At 40.3% G+C, this 18,666-nt stretch overlaps 2 protein-coding genes across 5 annotated transcripts in view; one reads left to right on the top strand and one right to left on the bottom strand.

Annotated features, from left to right (window-relative positions):
• yeats2 (YEATS domain containing 2) overlaps nt 1-9,872 on the top strand; it is a 22,572-nt gene extending 12,700 nt beyond the window's left edge. For all 3 annotated transcript variants that reach the window (XM_023335139.1, XM_023335138.1, XM_023335137.1), the window contains exons 20-30: nt 1,455-1,818; nt 1,908-2,042; nt 2,293-2,430; nt 3,050-3,200; nt 4,370-4,446; nt 4,582-4,661; nt 5,912-6,116; nt 6,579-6,814; nt 6,901-6,975; nt 7,870-7,943; nt 8,323-9,872. In XM_023335139.1, the coding sequence (XP_023190907.1) occupies nt 1,455-1,818; nt 1,908-2,042; nt 2,293-2,430; nt 3,050-3,200; nt 4,370-4,446; nt 4,582-4,661; nt 5,912-6,116; nt 6,579-6,814; nt 6,901-6,975; nt 7,870-7,943; nt 8,323-8,431 (1,644 nt within the window). In that variant the 3' untranslated portion in view covers nt 8,432-9,872. The remainder of the gene's footprint in view (nt 1-1,454; nt 1,819-1,907; nt 2,043-2,292; nt 2,431-3,049; nt 3,201-4,369; nt 4,447-4,581; nt 4,662-5,911; nt 6,117-6,578; nt 6,815-6,900; nt 6,976-7,869; nt 7,944-8,322) is intronic.
• The window catches only part of LOC102233562 (microtubule-associated protein 6 homolog), a 23,784-nt gene extending 5,118 nt beyond the window's left edge, over nt 1-18,666 (bottom strand). Inside the window, exons 1-3 of one of the 2 annotated variants that reach the window (XM_005796059.2) lie at nt 18,146-18,666; nt 17,008-17,335; nt 11,131-13,273 (exon numbers count right to left, since the gene is read on the bottom strand). In XM_005796059.2, the coding sequence (XP_005796116.1) occupies nt 13,196-13,273; nt 17,008-17,335; nt 18,146-18,651 (912 nt within the window). In that variant the 5' untranslated portion in view covers nt 18,652-18,666 and the 3' untranslated portion in view covers nt 11,131-13,195. Of the gene's footprint in view, nt 1-11,130; nt 13,274-17,007; nt 17,336-18,145 lie in introns of those variants that run through there. The other variant, XM_023335140.1, reaches the window with a different exon arrangement.

The following is an 18,666-nucleotide window of genomic DNA, read 5'->3' as shown; positions in this document are numbered from 1 at the left end:
GGGAAACTGAAGAGGATTTAACCTTGCTCATGGTTTGGATTGGAGCTAGACCTCAGTAACTCAAATAATGAAAATTTGGTTTGCACAATATTAGAATAACCTTGTTTAATATTACAATGTCAATATCAGTTGCTACATATGCCTATTTTTTTCCTTTCCTCACCTTCTCTTCTGTGCCTCCAGTACTCTGTGACCTTTGGCATTTTGGGCAATGTCATTTGTGTTCAGTGTGACAATCTGCTGCTGTGAAACTGTCCAACTGGCTAAATATTGCATTAGCATGTAAAACTCAAGTTCATAACACTTGAAATATATTAGCCAACAGTAATTGCACTCTGAACAGTGCTTTCCGATATGCATATTGCACACAGTTGTGATGGCAACATAATGCTCAGCCATAAAAAACACACACAAGCAATTCAAACATAGCATAACCCTCTTTGTGAGACCAAATGTCTCTTTTTTTTTCTTCATTGAGAAGTCAATAATCAGCGTAATCATCAGTTGAATAAAATAAAAATGTCTAGCCATAGAGACTGTCCGTCACACTTTTAAATACTGTTGTGTTTATATTCCTCTTTACTACCTACCTGATTCCATCAAAATTTCAGCCCGCGCCCCCATTTCAGATGACTCACACCAGCAGATTGTTATAGAAAATATACTCAAAGCGAGACTCTTGGTACCTTCTACCTGCCTGACACATACAGACACAATAGAGCATCTGCAGGGGTGGAAATACTAAACATACTGAAAAGGGTGCAGTGACTGGTTTTAATTATTTTGGCAAAAATATTTCAAGATTGAGAGTAAATGTCTTAATGCTGCTTTATAGGCTTCCATGGTGAATAATTGGTCTAATTAGATTTTAGCCTAAATGTTGTAGCTTTGCATAAAGGATAATTTCGACAGATCTACACTGTTTATCACTGAACATACAGCAGAACAAGTTTATGCTGGCACATCTTTTCCATACACAACCTGCCATCTTGGTGACAGAATGTTGCTGTGAAATCTCACATGGTTGAGTCTGAATAATTATAACTTCCTCCATTCAGTTTAGCTCCACTTCATTGTATGTTCTCTGTGGAGACAGCCATCTTTTTGCCATTTATGATGATTTATATTCAGCCTTTACAAGGTAGGTATGGTAGCTGTATTGTTTTGTTTTTGCACTGCATTTGGTGTTCAAATTGAGATTTATTGTACGTCCTCCCTTCTGTTATTTTGCTTTTTGTTCTGAGGTATACAAATTTTAGTTCTTGTTCAGTTTATATATGAAGTACAATTACACGGCTCATGTATGAAGGAAGTCCATTAACTATCCTGACCTATTCAGCTTTATCAATGAAAGAGAGAAGAAAATCTTTTGCACATTTAGTTAAAAAAGAAAGCTTTAATTACCTAAAATAAATTTTTGGTCAGCAGCTGATGATTTGTGTGTTTTCACGCAGACTGTTGATGGCGGGAAGCCTGCTTCTCAGCCCCACTCACTTCTGGTGTCAGCCAACCAAGCAGCGGTCATCAGTGCAGCCAAGAGCTCCAGCGCAGCTGGGGGCGGCGGCCTGTCCAAGGCAGCGGTTGCCTCTTTGGTCAAAGGAGCTGCCACTGTGACGAAGAGCGCCACGAGTTCCAGCGGGGCGGTCGTAACGCTTGCTAAAGGGGTCACAAATATGCCCGTCATCAGCATGTCCAAAGGAGCAGGAGTGGGCGCCGTGGTGGGTGTGCCCAAAAGCAGCGGCACGCCGTTAGTTTCTGCATCGTCATTAGTCAGCGGGGTGGCAACTGGAGGAGGAAAGACGAGTACTGCACTGTCAGGTTGTTTGAAAAATACATTGATGTGTTGGCCTGAAGATGGTCAGAGCTGTAAAACTGACTTTACATATAAAACGCATTATTTTTGGCAGGTATGCTGAAGATTCACTCTGGAGGCTCCAACTCCCAGCAGACAGTCTTAACAATCCCTGCTAACCAGCTCAAGCAGCTGGGAGTTGGCTCTGGGTCTGCTGGGCTGCAGACCATATTCATGCCTGTTGGTAAAGGTAAGGTGAAAAAAAATAGATGTTAAATGAGAAACATATAAGATTCTTATGGTTTTTTTGTGTTATATCTTTTACAAGTGAACAAACTGAGCAGTTTTTAATATATAGTTTTATTTAAATCACAAACTCAGTTTTATCATATTGTTTTTTTTCATTGCAAGATCTATATGATCATTTTTCATCTAATTTTTACGCATACTATATTTACCAAATGAGCCACTGATACAAAGTGTGTTTTCTCTGTGTGTAGTGGTGTCTAAAGGCCCAGTCTCCAACACTCCCTCCTCCTCTTCCTCTTCGTTGACACCCCATGGGGCTGCTGGAGCAGGAGCCGCCCCAAACGCCGCCAGCCAGATCCCCTCCTCCCTTGTCCCACCTCTGGCACAAGGTGAGACGGGTCCATCCTCAGTCCACCCACAATCTTGTCTCAGATTCATCACTTTCTACCCATCTCCATTTTATGTATCATTAATCAGGATGATAAAAATAATGATAAACAAGACATTGTTTCTACAGAATCTTAAAATCTCATCAAGTTAATTTTCAATTTTAATCCCCAAGAAGTCTGGAATAATTCCAGATTTCCCACATAGGATCCTAATTTACCTTTAGTTTGGTCTGATTTATAATTTGTATGTTTATTCAGTCATTGCATCAATGACTTTTTTTAAATTTCATACAAATACTTTGATGGTATTCATTTGTTATTGCACTGGCTTAGAAGTGGAGGCGTAATTATGCTTTAACAATCTACAAAGCCTTTAATGCACAGCAGTAAACAGCACTGACAAATATAAAATAAAGCTGGACATTCAGCCTTCCTTCAACCCCCAATTACAGTTTATTTAGAGAAAGCTTAATGTTCTTGGTTATTTACAAGCAGAAATTGTATTTAACAATCTCTTTATTTTTGAACCCAAATTATTTTTTTTTAGCTACTTTTAACTTCATAGAATGTGTGACCTTTGACTCATGTGTCTCTCTGCTCTCGCTCTTTGTTGCCACAGTGAAAACGGAACCAAGTGCTGGTCCCGCCATCACAGCCGGTCCGTCGACGCCGGTCTCTACGCCGGCTCCACCCTCAGCCCATGTCCCTTGTGCAGCTACTGCTGTAAAGCAGGAACAAGGCGCAGACACTTCTGCACACGATCTGATCAAGTAAGGACAAACAGATTCACTGGAACATCTCCATTAAAAAAACAAATAAAGAAAAAAATTTCCTTTGTGGACACTAGAAGCAGGGCTTTAGGATGCCTTCATTCCTCAGTCTCTTCCACTCACTTTGCCTGCAGCTAATTCTGAGTTAGTTACCATCCAGCTGGATGTATGCAGGCTTCAGAACGGCCTGGTTTGTCTGTCAGATTTATTTGACCATTTTGGTCGAGTGTCTGCTTATTCTCTGCATATTATGGCGTGGCTTTTTGCCTAAAGTTCTCTGACATTCATTTGTGTTTTTTTTTTTTGTTTTTTTTTTTTTTAAAGAGCAGATGAAAAATCAAATCTTCACAATAGGAAGCCAAAACATGGACTATGAAATTCAAGCCAAGTTTTATAGCTAATTATAATAACTTGCAAGACCTTCTCTGCTCGTAAAAACACAACAGTCTTGGAGCAGGAGGGGTTCTATGTTTGTGCTGCAGGCTGCAATAAAGTCTTGACAAACAGACATTCATTTAGTAAATTCAAATATGTGAATTTTGCAAATTATAGCTTGGGAAAAAATGCACAAATCAAAATGTGCTTGGAGCATCGTTAACACTGATTTGTTCATTTGTTATAAAGGAAGATTTTATTTCGCTCTGTCTTGAGCAGTGGCTTCTCTGATAATTTTCTATTGAGACACAATATCTCATCTTCTATAGATATGTTTCAAATGCTCATAATAATTTAATAAAATAAAATGCATTCTCTGATTGTGAGAGTTGTGTAGAAATTACTACTAGAGGAAAAAAAAAATTGAATGATAACTAGTAATACTAACTACTATAATAATATCATTCTCTGCAAATTAACTTGAGTACTGTTTGGAAGTTCTCAACAGATTTTTACAAAATTGTTGTTTACTGTGACAAATGTGTCCAAAATGTTAAGCTGAATCTCCACTAGAAATTGCATAACTGACTTTTAAAGATATAGGAGCATAAGCTGGTGATAAAGGAGCTCTAAAATATGGGTGCACTAAAAGTTGCACCTAAGTGAAAAAGTTAGGTGAGCCACTGCAACCACAGCAAAAAGGAGTTGTGGAGCCATGGCCAGAAGTCATACATTTATTAAAATAATCAAGACTGAATGCATTAAGTAACCAGAGCAACGGCTTTTTCCCTCAGCACCGAGCATATAGAAACAATGATGCAGCTGCTGACTGCTGTAGTGAAGAAGTTCCCTCTAATTGTACCAGATAAAAGTAAGTAGTTTGACTTTTCATGTGACATTTCCATGACACCGTTTATATAAAAACTGTCTGAAAAGTTTGAATTTCTTTTCACCTGTGCTTTTACTAAACACTAAACACAAGTTGAAATTATGTTTCTCCGTTTAGCCGAAGACTCCCATCCATTTTGTGCCTCTTCGGTAGAACAGTATTACTCCTGGAATATTGGCAAACGCAGAGCATCAGAGGTAAATAATATTCAGATTTATTCATGCCTTTAACTAATTATGAAGTCATTTCATAGTCAGTTTTCTTGTAAACACTAAGAGGCCTATTTTAATGAATGCATTCAGCTACTTTAATTGTCTAATTTTTTTTTTCTTTTTTTACATAATCAGACTTTTACTCATAAAACATTCAAGTGGAGCTCACTTAGACATAAAGTCTCTGTCAACTTTCATTTTCCAGTTTTTAAGTTAAAATGAGCCGCGTCTGCAGCGTTGTCTGTGTAATCTGTCTCCAGGCTGCTTCATGTCTGGGTGAGCTCTCTGCTTGCCTCATGTTGTTCTGTCAGGTCAGATATGCTTCTTTGCCTGGTCATCTTGTCCCTTTGTAACGGCTTCATCAAAAACTTACACAGGCTATCTTGTCTTTGCAACAAGCTCTACTTTACATCTATCGGGCAAACCCAGACATGGATATTCAGAACTTGTTCCTGTTGTTTCATCGACTTTAAGCTTTAGGGAGCTTAAAGTCGATGGATCAGTGTTAACAGACTGCACTTGCTCTTTTATGATTTCGGGTTTATCTTTTATAGTAATACATTTTATACTCACGATGAACATACAATTACAATTAAAAGCACGGCAGAAAATTGCTAATAAAAGCACCAGACATTTAACAGGCAACACAACATAAAGTATATAATGCACTGAACATTACAAGCACATTTAAAAAAAAGTATTTTCAAAATGACTGACTCAACTAATAGCTCCACAGCTCTTAGTAAGCGGGTCAGCAGATGAAACGGTGAGAGAACAAAAGGAGCGATGGCGCGCAGAAGATCAAGGAGATTCAGAGTAGAAGAGAGATTTGAAAGTGAGCAGAAGAATCATGGCATCGATATTGGAAGGGAAGTAGTCGGGGATGACTGCAGTATTACACTTAATGAAAGGAGTTCTGACGCTACCCCGATTTTTGAAGTTTTTATAGAGTTCTTGGAGTTTTCTGATGGACCTTGTGATCTGACGTATTTCACTTGTTACAATTTTAAACCAAGCATTTGGAGAGCAAATGACACCAACAGATTTTTAGGGGAAAACAATTTGATTGAGAAGCACAAGTAGGGTTAACAGCCCAGAAACGACAGCAGTCAGTAGTCTGTGGACCAAGACGGCTTGATTTGCTAAGAGCTTCATAAGTAAAAGGTCAAAGCCAGAAGTCGGTCTTTTCAACACAGTTTATTTTTAATGAATATAATTTGTATGCGTCTCTGCAGCTTCAACGAGCCGTCGCAGTGAAGCGGGTTGTCCAGGACGTGCTGGACCACTCGCCCCGCCTACAGGCCCTCACGCCGCCAAAGACCAAAGAGGTTGTACAGTGGTGCCGGCAGAGGGGTTACACTCCACCTGACCCAGAACCCCAACACAGGAATGACGACGAGTCCATCGAGGACATTCTCACGCAAATCGATAACGAACCTGGTAGGTTTCTGCCTCTGCTTGTGGACATTTTGCAGGACATTTTTTAAAGATAGATCTTCTGGTTCTGGTTTAGTGATTTCATTCCACTGCTTTCAGTGGGTGACTGTTTCCTGTGCAGTGTTGACTGTGTGGGTGTATTTCTTCTGCAGTTAGCACTAGATACAGTGATATGTTTGCTGGTTTGGTGTGTGTGAAGGCGGTCAGTGTGAGTGGTCTTCTTTTTTGTTTATCTGTAATTCTATTGATGAGGAGATCTCACTTATTCCATCTTTTGTCTCTAAAGGGTGAGAGACGAAGCTGCTTAGCTCAGTGAGTCACATGCCTGGCCAGACAGCATGATAATCAGCCTTTTGTTATTTTTGTCTCACTTTGTGCTGTGAATGAGTGGGATATTTCAATTATCTCAATGCTGAACTTATCGAAAAAACAATCCATTTCCTAAACATTCATATATTTCCACAGAGTGCCCTTCGACCCTCAGCACTTATGACGAGCTGCTGCTGCGGCTAGAGCAGATGCAAGCCTTGCTGAAGACCGAACCCGAAGAGGAAGATGATGAAATAGTCGACATTGTCACGGTGACTCCTCCCTGCCAGAAGCTGAAGGTCAAAGAGGAGGAGCAGGAAACTGATGTGGAGCCTAAGTTTTTCCTCGGCCCCTGCATATCCTCCCAGTTCGTCAGCGAAACGGCCCAGCAGGTTTGGAGCGGCACTCATAGTTTACGAAGCTCACCTGTTATGTTTACTTTTTGGGAAACCTCGCAGTGTCTAATTGTCTCCTTCAGATCGGGGTACTGTTTCAACCAGTGGAAGTGGAGAAGAGTGTGTTTGCTCCAGTAATCGAAGCAATGATTTTGAAGGTCAGTAAGGCTCTGAAGGAAAGCAGTCATTCTACAGTCATTGATATCATCTAAGCAGTTTTAACCGTACAGTGTGTGTGAATGAAAACAGTCTGACTGCTGTCAGAGCTTTATGAATAAATGCAAAAACTGAAGGTACACCGCTAAATATGATGTGATGAGCTTCAGATATTGTTTTGCTGCATGAACCACTTTAGGTCCCAACATGAAGCCAGTTTTCTTCTTTGTGGTTTTCTGCTAATGAACATAATTTAAGGTTCTTTTAATTAGGACAGGTTGTTCAGGTCCTTAAGAAGCAAAACGACTCAAGAACATCACACTATACCACCAGCATGTTTTGTCAGTGTGATGGTCTTTTCTGCAGCACGGCGTTAACTTTACATAACGGTCCATCATTTTCTTGTCTTGTGGGATCATCGAGATTATTTTTTTTACAATTGTGAGCCCCATAGCTTAAAGAATGACTTTGCAACTTTTTTCAGATAGGAAATGACTTTTTGTCATCTATTTCTACCTTTCTCTAGATTAGACGCAATGTGTTGCTTTTTGAGATCTTTTGGCCTACTTCATGTTGTCGGACAGGTTCAATTTGAGTGGTTTCTCGACTCAAATTAATCAGGCTGTGCGAAAGGAACTCCCACCACCGCCGCCACCTTCATCCCTATAATGTTGGAAATCACTATTTAAAAGTTCTTTTTTGTATTAACTCTGATTATTTTGGATATAAGATTTAGCTAAAGGATTTGAAACATTTAAGTGCAAGAGTGAAATATTTTTTCACACTGCTAAATATATACTTTGAGTTTTTTTCTTTATACTTTGATGGTCCGTTGGAATCTTTGTATCTAATTATGGCTCTCTGTGTGTGGGGGTGGACATGTGTGTGTGTGTCAGGCTACAGAGCAGTTTGCCAACGACATCCTGAGAGAAGCTCTGGCAGGGGCCCACGCTAAATCTCCTCCAAACAGGTCAGCTTTTTTCTGTGACTGCTTCGTAACGCTCCACTTCTAACTGCATTTGTTACATCTAGAGCTTATCTGGGTCGTCAGTTTGCTCCAATCATATGCTTATTTCAATATAGCAAGATGACTAAGTCATAGGAAGGAATTCATTGTATTTAATTTACAAAGTTGGCGCAGACAAACAACAAGTCGTTATAAACACTGCATTTGTCAGATTTTGTTTATGCTATAGTTGAATTAAATAATCCGTACTAGTTTGGAATGTTGGGTTCGTTTTGCTCTACACACTAAAAATGAGATATTAATCAGAGGTCAATAGGTCAACTAGTTTTTCATAGTTTTGAGTTTTACATAAAATCCTCACAAGAAGCTGTTTGGGTTTCAGGGCGCCGAGGGAGATCACCGCCATGAACATCCACCAAGCAGTCACTAGCATCCCCACCTGTGACTTCCTCACTAACACACACATGGGTTACCTGACAAAGGACAACTGAGGACAGACAAGATTGAACTTTGACTTTTAAGCAGACGTGCTTGGATGGGACTGGGGATGGGGCAGTCTGAACCATGAGCCATGATGAAGAGGCGCCTCTCTTGTTGTGAATATCGGCGTCCAAATGCAGTCGCGTTGCCTGAGGAGGCATAGCAACAGCTGAAGCCCTGAGTTTCTGGACTAAATGACAGAAGGGCTCAGCTTGCTCCTCGGTGCTGATGCTCAGCTGCAGAGTAACTAATGTCTTTAATACTTTGTATTGTCACCTTTTATTTCTGTTTGGAAAGAAGCCACATCATGCTGCTTGTGTTATTTAATTTAGCCTCGCTGATGCGCTCTCTCATACCTCCTAACATTATTTCAGTGATGAAGTGTTCGCGCCGAGGAGGGGTTGTCATGAGGGAAATAAACCTTGTGTGAATTGTCATTGGTGTCAAACTGCTGTCCTCTCTGGCTTCCTGTTGGCTCTCTTTGGGTTTGATGCGCTTTTTCAGCTGCGGCTCACTGCGGTTTAGGAGCTCTGATGATGGTCTGCGTGTTCTGTTTGCACGTACTTTCAATCCGAGAGGTTCTCCCAAAGGTGTTGCAGCTATGGCAACCAGCGATCATCATAATCATCAGAAATTCGCAGTATCTTTTTAATGCATTTCAGTGTTACCCAACCAGCACAAGTAATTATGAATATTGCAGCAGTGAAATACAGGAATTTCACTGTTTGCTAAGGATTTTAACATATGTTCTTGGAGCCTGTCACGTCTGACCTTTGACACTAAATGAATGATTGTCGTCGTGACTTAATGGTAATTCACACACAAGGTTTTTCAACCTGTTTTTAAGTGTTCTGTTTAAGAACTGTTGTCATATCCATCATGGTGTGTATGATGACACCAGTCAGCCTCAAAAGTAAAACTACTAACAGGTGGCAATTATTATGGGTCATAAAGTTAATCTACAATTCTTCCTTTCTTTTTTACTTTTGGTTGCCAAGCAGAGGTGACGATAAAGGAATGTGGAATTAGGCATACCTCGTCAATAAGGACCTAAAATAATTAGTCTAATGGTTTCCATGTCCTTGCTGACTGGTGTTCATAACCAGTCAGTCAATTATAAGTTTCTAAAGTGTTTTTTTTTCTTCTCTAACATCAACATTTTAATATTTAAATCCCAACAGTGGTGTGTGTGTGTTGTCCTGGTGTAAATGAAATTAATGGTGAGTACTGTTATGTGATTGTCATTTTATACAAATAGGAGTGTTTTACTGAGCTTTGTATGACTGGATAAGCAAACGTTGTTATGACTTGATTGGTTATAATGCCTGTTTAACCAAATGAAATTAGTGTGCAAGATACCTAAACACTGTAATGTATTTTTTTCCCCTTTGCAAACCAAAAATATGATCAATATTCTTATAATAAACTAAGTAAAGTATTTCTTGAAACCTAGATTTGTGTGGGGAGTTTTGGTTTGTGTGTCTTGTGATGAGCTGTAAGCATCTTGCTGAAGGGTGACTTCCAGCTCAAGTAAGAAGTTAATATGCAGTCCTTATCAAAACTATTTTGAGAAGATTATTCTGAAAGTAATTTGGGGGACTTTTAGAAACGTTCTTTCTCCAGTGTGGGATGATGACATAACAATCAGCTCAAATGAACAAGAATTAAAGCTCAGAATGCTCTACGATGAGATTTTGACCCGAGGTGTCTTCACATACAGTGAGAGCTGCTCTGCAGTGTGTAGACCACATAAATCAAATCACTGTCACGGTACTCCTTACAAAGAAGTGGCTCTGATATAACGGTTGCCTAGGCAACCAGTGGAATACCTAATCTCTCATACTTTATTTTTTTATTTGGCTGTTTTTCAGGTGAAATCTTTAAATGTGATCACAAGACTAACCAACTACTGCTGGCTGAGGAGAAGGAATGCTACAAATACATTCACAAACAGCCTCCACACTTGTCATGCTGTTTTTATTCAGTTCTGACAAGAGTTTATTTTACTGTTTGTGAAGAGCTATTACTAAGGTTGCTATTGTAAGTCTTTAAGTTCATTTTCCTTTTCAGCAGATCATCAGAATATCACTCTAATTATGTTTTAACTAACCATTTAAGTCCGTTTGATCTCTGTGCAGGATGGAAACGTATTGGGACTCATTAGTAGGAAAACAATATAGTCACAAAATTGTTTCATCTTGGATAAACTTGTCAATTTATCTGTCATTTTAGTTGAGCTTGGATTTAGTCGCTGTGCTTTTTTTAACAGTTGTTTTCTTTTGCTTAAAAATATCTTCCCAGTCCCAATATATTTTTCTATTGTTTAAGCTTTGTATTTTTGCTAAGTATTTAGTAGCAATGACAAAAAAGAAAAAAACATTTAAACTTTTTTGCCAAATTAACCAAATGCACAATTTTTGTTAATTATTAAGTAGTATAAGATGAGAAGAAATTCACAAGATCAGAAGAAATCTTTTGTTTTTTGAACAATAACAAAATTTGTTATTAATCTGTTGCTAAGAGATGAGAGCGTTTTCTGGTAACCAAGTGGTACGAAATATACATCTGATTTTCACTTTGTGTTGAATGTCTACTTTATAATATATCTACCGCCAATGAAAAAAAAAACACTTTCACTTTTCTGCAAAACTCACCAAATGCACAATTCTTGTTAAGTAGCATATAAGTTGTATTTCAAAAGAGCAGAAGAAATCTTATGTTTTTTGAGCAATAACAATATTTGTTGTTAATCTGTTGCTAAGAGATGAGAGTGTTTCTGGTAACTAAGTGCCATGTAGTAAACATCTGATTTTTACTTTTGCAAACTTTACCAACTGTTAATTTCTTGTGTCTAAGCAGTATTTCAAAAGAGCTTATGTTTTATTAGCAATAGTTTTGCTTGTTATAAATTTGGTGTTAAGAGATGAGCGTTTTTTTTTTCTGGCAACGAACTGCCACGAAGTATAAATCAGATTTTTACTTTTGTGTTGAATGTCTGTTTGACAATGTATTTACCACCAATGACAAAAAACAGTAACTTTTTTGCAAATTCTTTATTAAGTAGTGTAAAATAAGTATTATTTCAAAAGAGCAGAAGAAATATTATGGGGTTTTTTTTTTAACAATAACAATATTTGTTGTTAATCTGTTGCTAAGAGATGAGAGTGTTTTCTGGTAACGAAGTGTCATGAAGTAAACATCTAATTTTCACTTTTGCAAAATTTACGAACTGTAAATTTCTTGTGTTTAAGCAGACAGACAGTATTTCAATTGAGCTTATGTTTTATTAACAATAATATTATTAATTTGGTGTTAAGAGATTAGTGTTTTTTTCTGGCAATGAACTGCCATGAAGTATAAATCAGATTTTTACTTTTGTGTTGAATGTCTGTTTTATAATATATTTACCACCAATGACAAAAAAAATCACTTTTTTGCAAATTTTTTATTAAGTAGTGTACAGTAAGATAAGTAGAATTTCAAAAGAGCAGAAGAAATCTTATGTTGTCTTTTTTTTTTTACAATAACAATATTTGTTGTTAATCTGTTGCTAAGAGATCAGCGTGTTTTCTGGTGAAGAATTGTCAAGAAGTATACATCTGATTTTCACGTTTGCAAAATTTACCAACTGTACATTTCTAGTGTATAAGCAGTATTTCAAAAGAGCGTATGTTTTATTAACAATAATATTACTTGTTAATAATTTGGTGTTAAGGGTTTTTTTTCTGGTAACAAATTGCCACGAAGTATAATTCGAAGTAAATCTGGAAAGATTTTTACTTTTATCTTGAATGCCTGTTTTATAATATATTTACCACCAATGACAACAAAAAATTACTTATTTGTAAAAAATTTTAATTAGTATAAGATAAGTAGAATTTCAAAACAGAAGAAATCTTATGTTTTTCTTTTTTACAATAACAATATTTATTGTCTCTGGTAACGAAGTGCCACGAACTACACGTCTGATTTTCACTTTTGCAAAATTTACCAACTGTAAATTGGTCAAAAAATCTTCATTGAATGAAAATATTGCAGCGTTTGTAAGCCTATTCCTAACCCTGGTCCAGGTAATGTGCAGATTAACTTAATCTGGAACAAGTATTTACTACTTTCCTACTATTAAATAAATAAAGCCAATGACGTCACACAGAGGTGAACAAAACCCGACTGAGAAGTGAAACAAGCCTAATTAACAATATTTTATTGTAATTCAGCTTTTTAGATCCTTTAATTGCTGTTTCTCTTTAATGAGATCTTTACCAAAAAAAAAAAAAAAAAAAAGACTAAACAATAATTTCTTCAAACGTGAACTGAATGTAAAGGTAATAAATTATTTTCAGGCAGATTTCTAGAGACATCAAAGGGCAGCATAGCACACTCTAAGCAAACACACCTTATGATAAATCATATCCTGAACTACTGGTGCAGAGTTAAACTGCATCAAAGACAAAAGAGCAGGCACACAAACATACAGAGCAGCCAGTTTCTTGTGCATCTATAGCCAAAAAAAAAAAAGAAAGAGTTTGTTTCTAGACTATTCTGTCACATGCATCTTCATTTGTAGGAGCAAGGAGCCTGGAGGAGTATAAAAAGGAGTAGTTTCTCTCTCTTTACCTGGGATAATAAGCAGCTGCTTAACAGTGTTCACAACAACAACATTCCTTTGCATAGATTCTTGCGTTGTGGAATGGACTGGAAACACTCCCACCGCTGATTCCTTTACACCAAAAGCGAGCCGGGGGGGGGGGGGGGGTGAAGAGTCGCAGCAGCTGTCAGATGTTGAAAACCCTCGATCCGCTTTGAAAGACAGCGGAAGGGTTCGGCGGCAGTTTGGTCCTCACAAGATGCTCCTGAGTGAGAGACGGAGGAGATGGAGAGATGAACCGCAGCAGCTTGTTTCAGGAGGTCAAAGTGATGGAGAGAAGAAGCAGCAGCTGTGGCGCTGATCCCATGAAATGAAAGGAGACTGGCTGGACAGTGCCGTCACAGAGCATCAGCTCTGCTGTCAGCGTAGAGCAGGAGTGATTGTGTTACTTTTTCCAACTTAGTGCTGCTCTCCTCATCTTATCGAAGGTTTAAGAAAACCTGTGTCTGGAGACAATCGGTCCTGTGCAGCACATGCAAACACCTCAAATCTGACCTTCCACACAAATTTAGTCATTACAAGAACAGCTCTCCAGAACACCTCCACATGCCTCGAAATCTGGTCAAAACAACTTCTTAACCCAGTGTTTCTCAATTACTTTCTGCCCCCTCCCTCACTCCCGTGTGACCGTCCGTTCTCTGTACAAACCATTGGCTCCAGCATTGTATGACATTAACTCAAAATAATTTCCAAAATCAGTTTATTAAGTGAATCAGTAACATTTAATCAAACTAAACTAGTGAGACCTTAACTTCCACACTTACTTTATGTTTCTGTTCTAATTATTCTAATTTCCATGTTTTGCCTTTGTGGCTAAATCTGGCACATTTACATGATGGAATAAAATGCTAGTGTTAATTAATAGGCATGATCCTTTATTAAATACATGAAGAAATTTTAAAGCAAGCAACATCCTTAGGTACTTATCATCTCATAACCTCTTTGGATGTGACTCCCCAGCACCGTAGGACGCAGGGAAAGCTGTTCGCGTTGTTCAGTAAGTCGGATTGTTGAGTCTGTATTCACCCCCCCGCCCAACACACACAGACACACACCCACACACGCTGTTTTCTGCTCTGCCTCTCTCCTAAATTAGATTGGTGCTGAACAAGACTGCAACCCGATGCACTTTAACAGATAATCCATCAAACGATGCACTGTTTCCCAGCCCCCCTTCCACTCCTTTTATATTTCCCTGTCACTTATCAATCACATGATGCATCTCTGTCCTCTTCTTATATTTTTTATCGTCTCCTCGCCTTCCTTCTTCACCCGTTTTACTCCCTCACCCCTGCTCTTATAACACAGTGCTGCTTCCCCAGCCTTGGAGAAACCTGCCAACTTGGCACCAAGCCCTCCCTCTTGTCCCTCTGTGGAGCCGGTAGCGTGGGAATGGGGATGAGGTCCAAGTGAAAGAACAGGACGAGATGGAGACAAACGGGGAGGAAAGAAAATTTGGCAGTGGGACGGAGTGGAAAGCACGAGAATGAGGACAATAACTGGAGCACAGCATGAAAGGACTGTGTTTTGCATTCCCTCCCTCTGCTGTGTCATTTTGTGGATGTTTATTTTGCCAGCAAAAAGCCTTCACTTCACACAGAGTATCTCATCTGTGACTCTTTTTTTTTTTTTTTTTAGCAAAATGCCCTTTTTTTTTACATTCTGACAGTAGATCCACCAGGCAATTTATAGAAATGTTCTTAGAATCATGTATTGGTATTTCTCGGCAACCCTTGTAAAGATTTGCAAGCAGCCTTAAAGTAAATTAATGTCATTGCAGTAGCATAATGCTACCTTTTAATTTGGACACTTTAATTTGGTGCTTTTAAACTGATTAGAAGTGACTTTGTAAAGCAGATGCGCCTGCTGTAGTGGATCGATCCCAGCTCAGGCGCTGTGCCGCCCCCGTGCCGTCCTCACCCCGGCTAACTGGAGCGAAACAGAGGAGTGGGTGAAAGGAGGTGGATTTCAGAATGCATTGTTCCGGCAGGCCATCTAATCCTCTTTGTGCGGTTTAAAACCAATTGTGAGCAACATTTCCATCATCAATCTTGTTGTGCATCAGAGATCACTGCACAGTCACATGAGCTCAGCCTTAACTCTTCAGGGGTTGGTTGAGGGTGGGGGGGGTCTGTACTGCCTCTCGGCAGACTGGGAAGCAGGCAGGAATTGGTCTCTGCTGAGACGTTTGTCTTTAATTTTAGATGCATTTCCAAAATTCCCCTGAGTCAGATGTTTTGTCGTGCAGATTACACAACTTTTGCTCAGAATCCTATCACCAAATGTGCACCGTGCACGCCTTAATCTTGGAGTTATGTTGTTACTTATCTGAATAAAAAAAACAAACTCTTCCATCATTTACATAGTTTTAATGATGAAAAGAGCCTATTAAAGTTTTTAAATGAGCATTCGCAGTCGGTCGGTTCGACCACATTGAAAGAAGGAGCGCTGAAACAGCTTAACGAATGCCTGCATTTCACAGGACGCCATAAAGATTGGAGAATCCCCTCACGGACCAGTGCAGCCAGCATGTTGGAGTGGGATGTGTAATGCTCGGTCAGACACCTCTGCAGGGGGCTGGTGAGTCAGTAATGAGTTGGCACTGAGTGGGCTGCTGTGGATTATCTGAGATCAACTTGATTTGCCACCAGGCCAGTTTTTTTGTTGTTGTTGTTTTTGTCGCTGTCAGATGGACAAATACACAATGTGCGTTATGTGTGGAAAAATCTCCACTGCGGCGCTCCTACACACCGCCAGAAGCACAAACGTCCTTTACTGTATGGGCTGTGATCTCACTGGAACTGGGTCAGAATTATTTTTAGAGTCTCTGTCCTGTCATTGACATCTCTAACTTTGACCTCCAAGCTCATCGCACTCAGGACGCTGAGTGGCAAAACGGTTTAACAGAGCAGACATGGCTTGAAAAAATCATGCAAATAAGCAGAAGGTGGTCTTAATACACTCCCGTGGATTAAGTCTGTTTTTTATTTTCTTTTTTCTACAGCATGGAACATGAGGACAAACCCAGAGGACATTTCCAAGCTTTGCATTTCCTAATACCCTTTAGCTTAATGGAGCAGATGTTGCCACGCTTACAGGCAGACTACCTGACCCGGTCCAGGTCAGAGCGACTACAGTCTCCATGTTGGCAGATGGAATGCATCTGTGCGTAGGGAAGAGGGATGGCACGAAACCTCTGGAGATTCCCATAAACCGCCTCATGAAACGTCCAGAAACAGGCTGAACTGAGACGACATGCAGGCAGCAGCAGATATAGAGCCAGGGAGGCGTCTCCTCTCCTTGGTGGGGCTAAACTGAACTAAACTAGTGAGTCCTTAACTTCCACACTTACTTTATGTTTCTATTCTAATTATTCTAATTTCCATGCCACTAATAGCATGTTAGCTAGTGAAAGGCGGGTCGCCATTGCAACCAGTGACAGTTTAACTATGCATAGAGTTGAAATGATTACATAAAATATACTAAGTACATACATTTTCGTCCCAATTTTTGATGCACTCCCCAAAACTGAGAGTCTTAAAAATGTCCAGTTTGAAGTGCTTATGTCAACTGAAGCCAAAGATGAAGGTATTAAGTTGGTTGTTGCAGCTGTGATTATAAATAATTATTAGTTGTAGGTGATTTTGCTGCTAATCCGGACCACATTGGGAAGTTACACTCATTTCCTTCGCCATCATCCCCGTTCTATTCAGGTCACAGTGATGAGCAAAGCACCAGTAGTGTTACCTAACACGACGCATGGCCTGTTTTAAACAGCTGGGTCACTTTGAGCCGTTCTGGGACAGAATGCAGTATCACTTTTCTGAGATGCCCCAGCAGCGAGAGGCCGCCTGGGAGATGTGTGAGGATGACTTTCTGGAGGGGCGTGCTGCGGTTTTCCACCTGTGTAAATGAAGCTCTGTGAAAATGCATGCCTACCTCTCTCTTGGTTGTTCCACTGTGCTCGGTGGTCTCAGGCAGGATGCTTTGCTGGAGGCTGGAGGGGCTGAGGGAGCTGCCGGCTCGCGTGGCAGCCAGGTTGTGCTGAGTGACGGGCGGAGGCTGGATGTTGGAGGCAGCAGATGGGGGGATGAGCTCAGCCTTTTGCCCGCTCATGGCCCTGCTGACCTCCCCGCTGTAGGCGGCCTGATAGCTGGTCTCACGTGGGATGTGGGTGGCCTCCGTCCCTGGGCTGGAATATTGAGCTGTGGGATTTCTCCTCGCACTCCTGGCTGGCTTCACCCCAGTCCATGGCCTGTACTCTTGCCTGGAGAAAGAGAAACGGATCAATACGCAGGAGCTTTCATAGGAGGGTTGATGTTGAAATTGCAAATTTTCTGCTTCAAAACTCAGCCACAAGAATGTTATCAAAAACCAGCAAGAGCAACTACATCACACCAATTCTAAAGTGTACCATCTTAAGATCATTTTAATTGATCTACAAGGCCTTTGAAACCCGCAGCTTTTCTGTTGGAACATTTCCAAAACTTGAACTGAGACATCTAACAAGGCCTGACCTGAGATAATGCACTGGGGTGCATAATATATATATATATATATATATATATATATATATATATATATATATATATATATATATATATATATATACTTGCCAAGTGTTTTTAACTGTTTTGTTGGTTGCTGTGTAGTAGGATGTGTTGGTGAGCTTCTGTTTAAAATCTTTAGTATCACTTTGTGCTGCACAGAGCTGTAGGAAATATACTATTAGATAACATTATAGTGATTGGTATTGGCATATAACATGTTGTGTTTTGAGTAACCTTTTGTTCTGGAAGTTCATTCTTGAAATAAAAATGCAAATATAAATTAAGGACTCATTTCTAAGTCATTTTAGGTCATTCATCTGGAACGCTTATAGGAGCATTATTGATTATCAGCTCTTCTTCTCCCTCTCTGTGCAGCCTGCTCTCTGAGTTCCAGCATGGATTTCGCTCCACTATAAATAAACTGAACCTCGTTAGGCATGAAAGCAGACATCAGCACACAGCTTTCCTCGCTGGGACGGTGACGGACTGGACAGCGCCTGGTGCTGAAACAAGTAAAAAGCACGTACCTGTAGGAGCTGGTCTTGTTCTCCTCCGTCACCTGCTGCTCCAACCTGTCCCCCCGCCTCTCCCCAACCTGCGCCTGGAGGTGGTAACTGTTCACCGGGCTGCTGTCCGAAGCGCCGTCCCCCCTGCTGCCCCCGTTACTGATCCAGGGGAAGTTATCCTTTCTAGGAATGGGCCAGGGTTTGAAATCCTGCTTGTACTGAGTGACACTAGGGAACGGCACGCCGGGCGGGTGGTAATCCTCCCGGGGCTTGTAGCTGGGCTCCCTCCGTGCCCTGGAGGGTCCCCGGGGTCCATCTGCGGGCGCATGAAGGGAGCCTCGGACGCGCGGCTCCGGGGTGGTGTAGTTGTTCTCCGAGTCGGAGAGTTGCTTGGTGACGGAGCGCACCTCCTGCTCCGCGATGTCCGAGTAGTTCTGAATGGTCAGCGGGACCGAGAGGTCCGATTTGTCGAATTGATTCCAGAAACGAGCCAGGCAGCACACTCTGCTGATGCACGGCCAAGCCATAGCATTTACTCTACT

The sequence above is a fragment of the Xiphophorus maculatus genome, chromosome 6 (genome assembly GCF_002775205.1).
Source record: "Xiphophorus maculatus strain JP 163 A chromosome 6, X_maculatus-5.0-male, whole genome shotgun sequence".
Lineage (NCBI taxonomy): Eukaryota > Metazoa > Chordata > Actinopteri > Cyprinodontiformes > Poeciliidae > Xiphophorus > Xiphophorus maculatus.
This window is presented reverse-complemented; position numbering and strand designations above follow the sequence as displayed.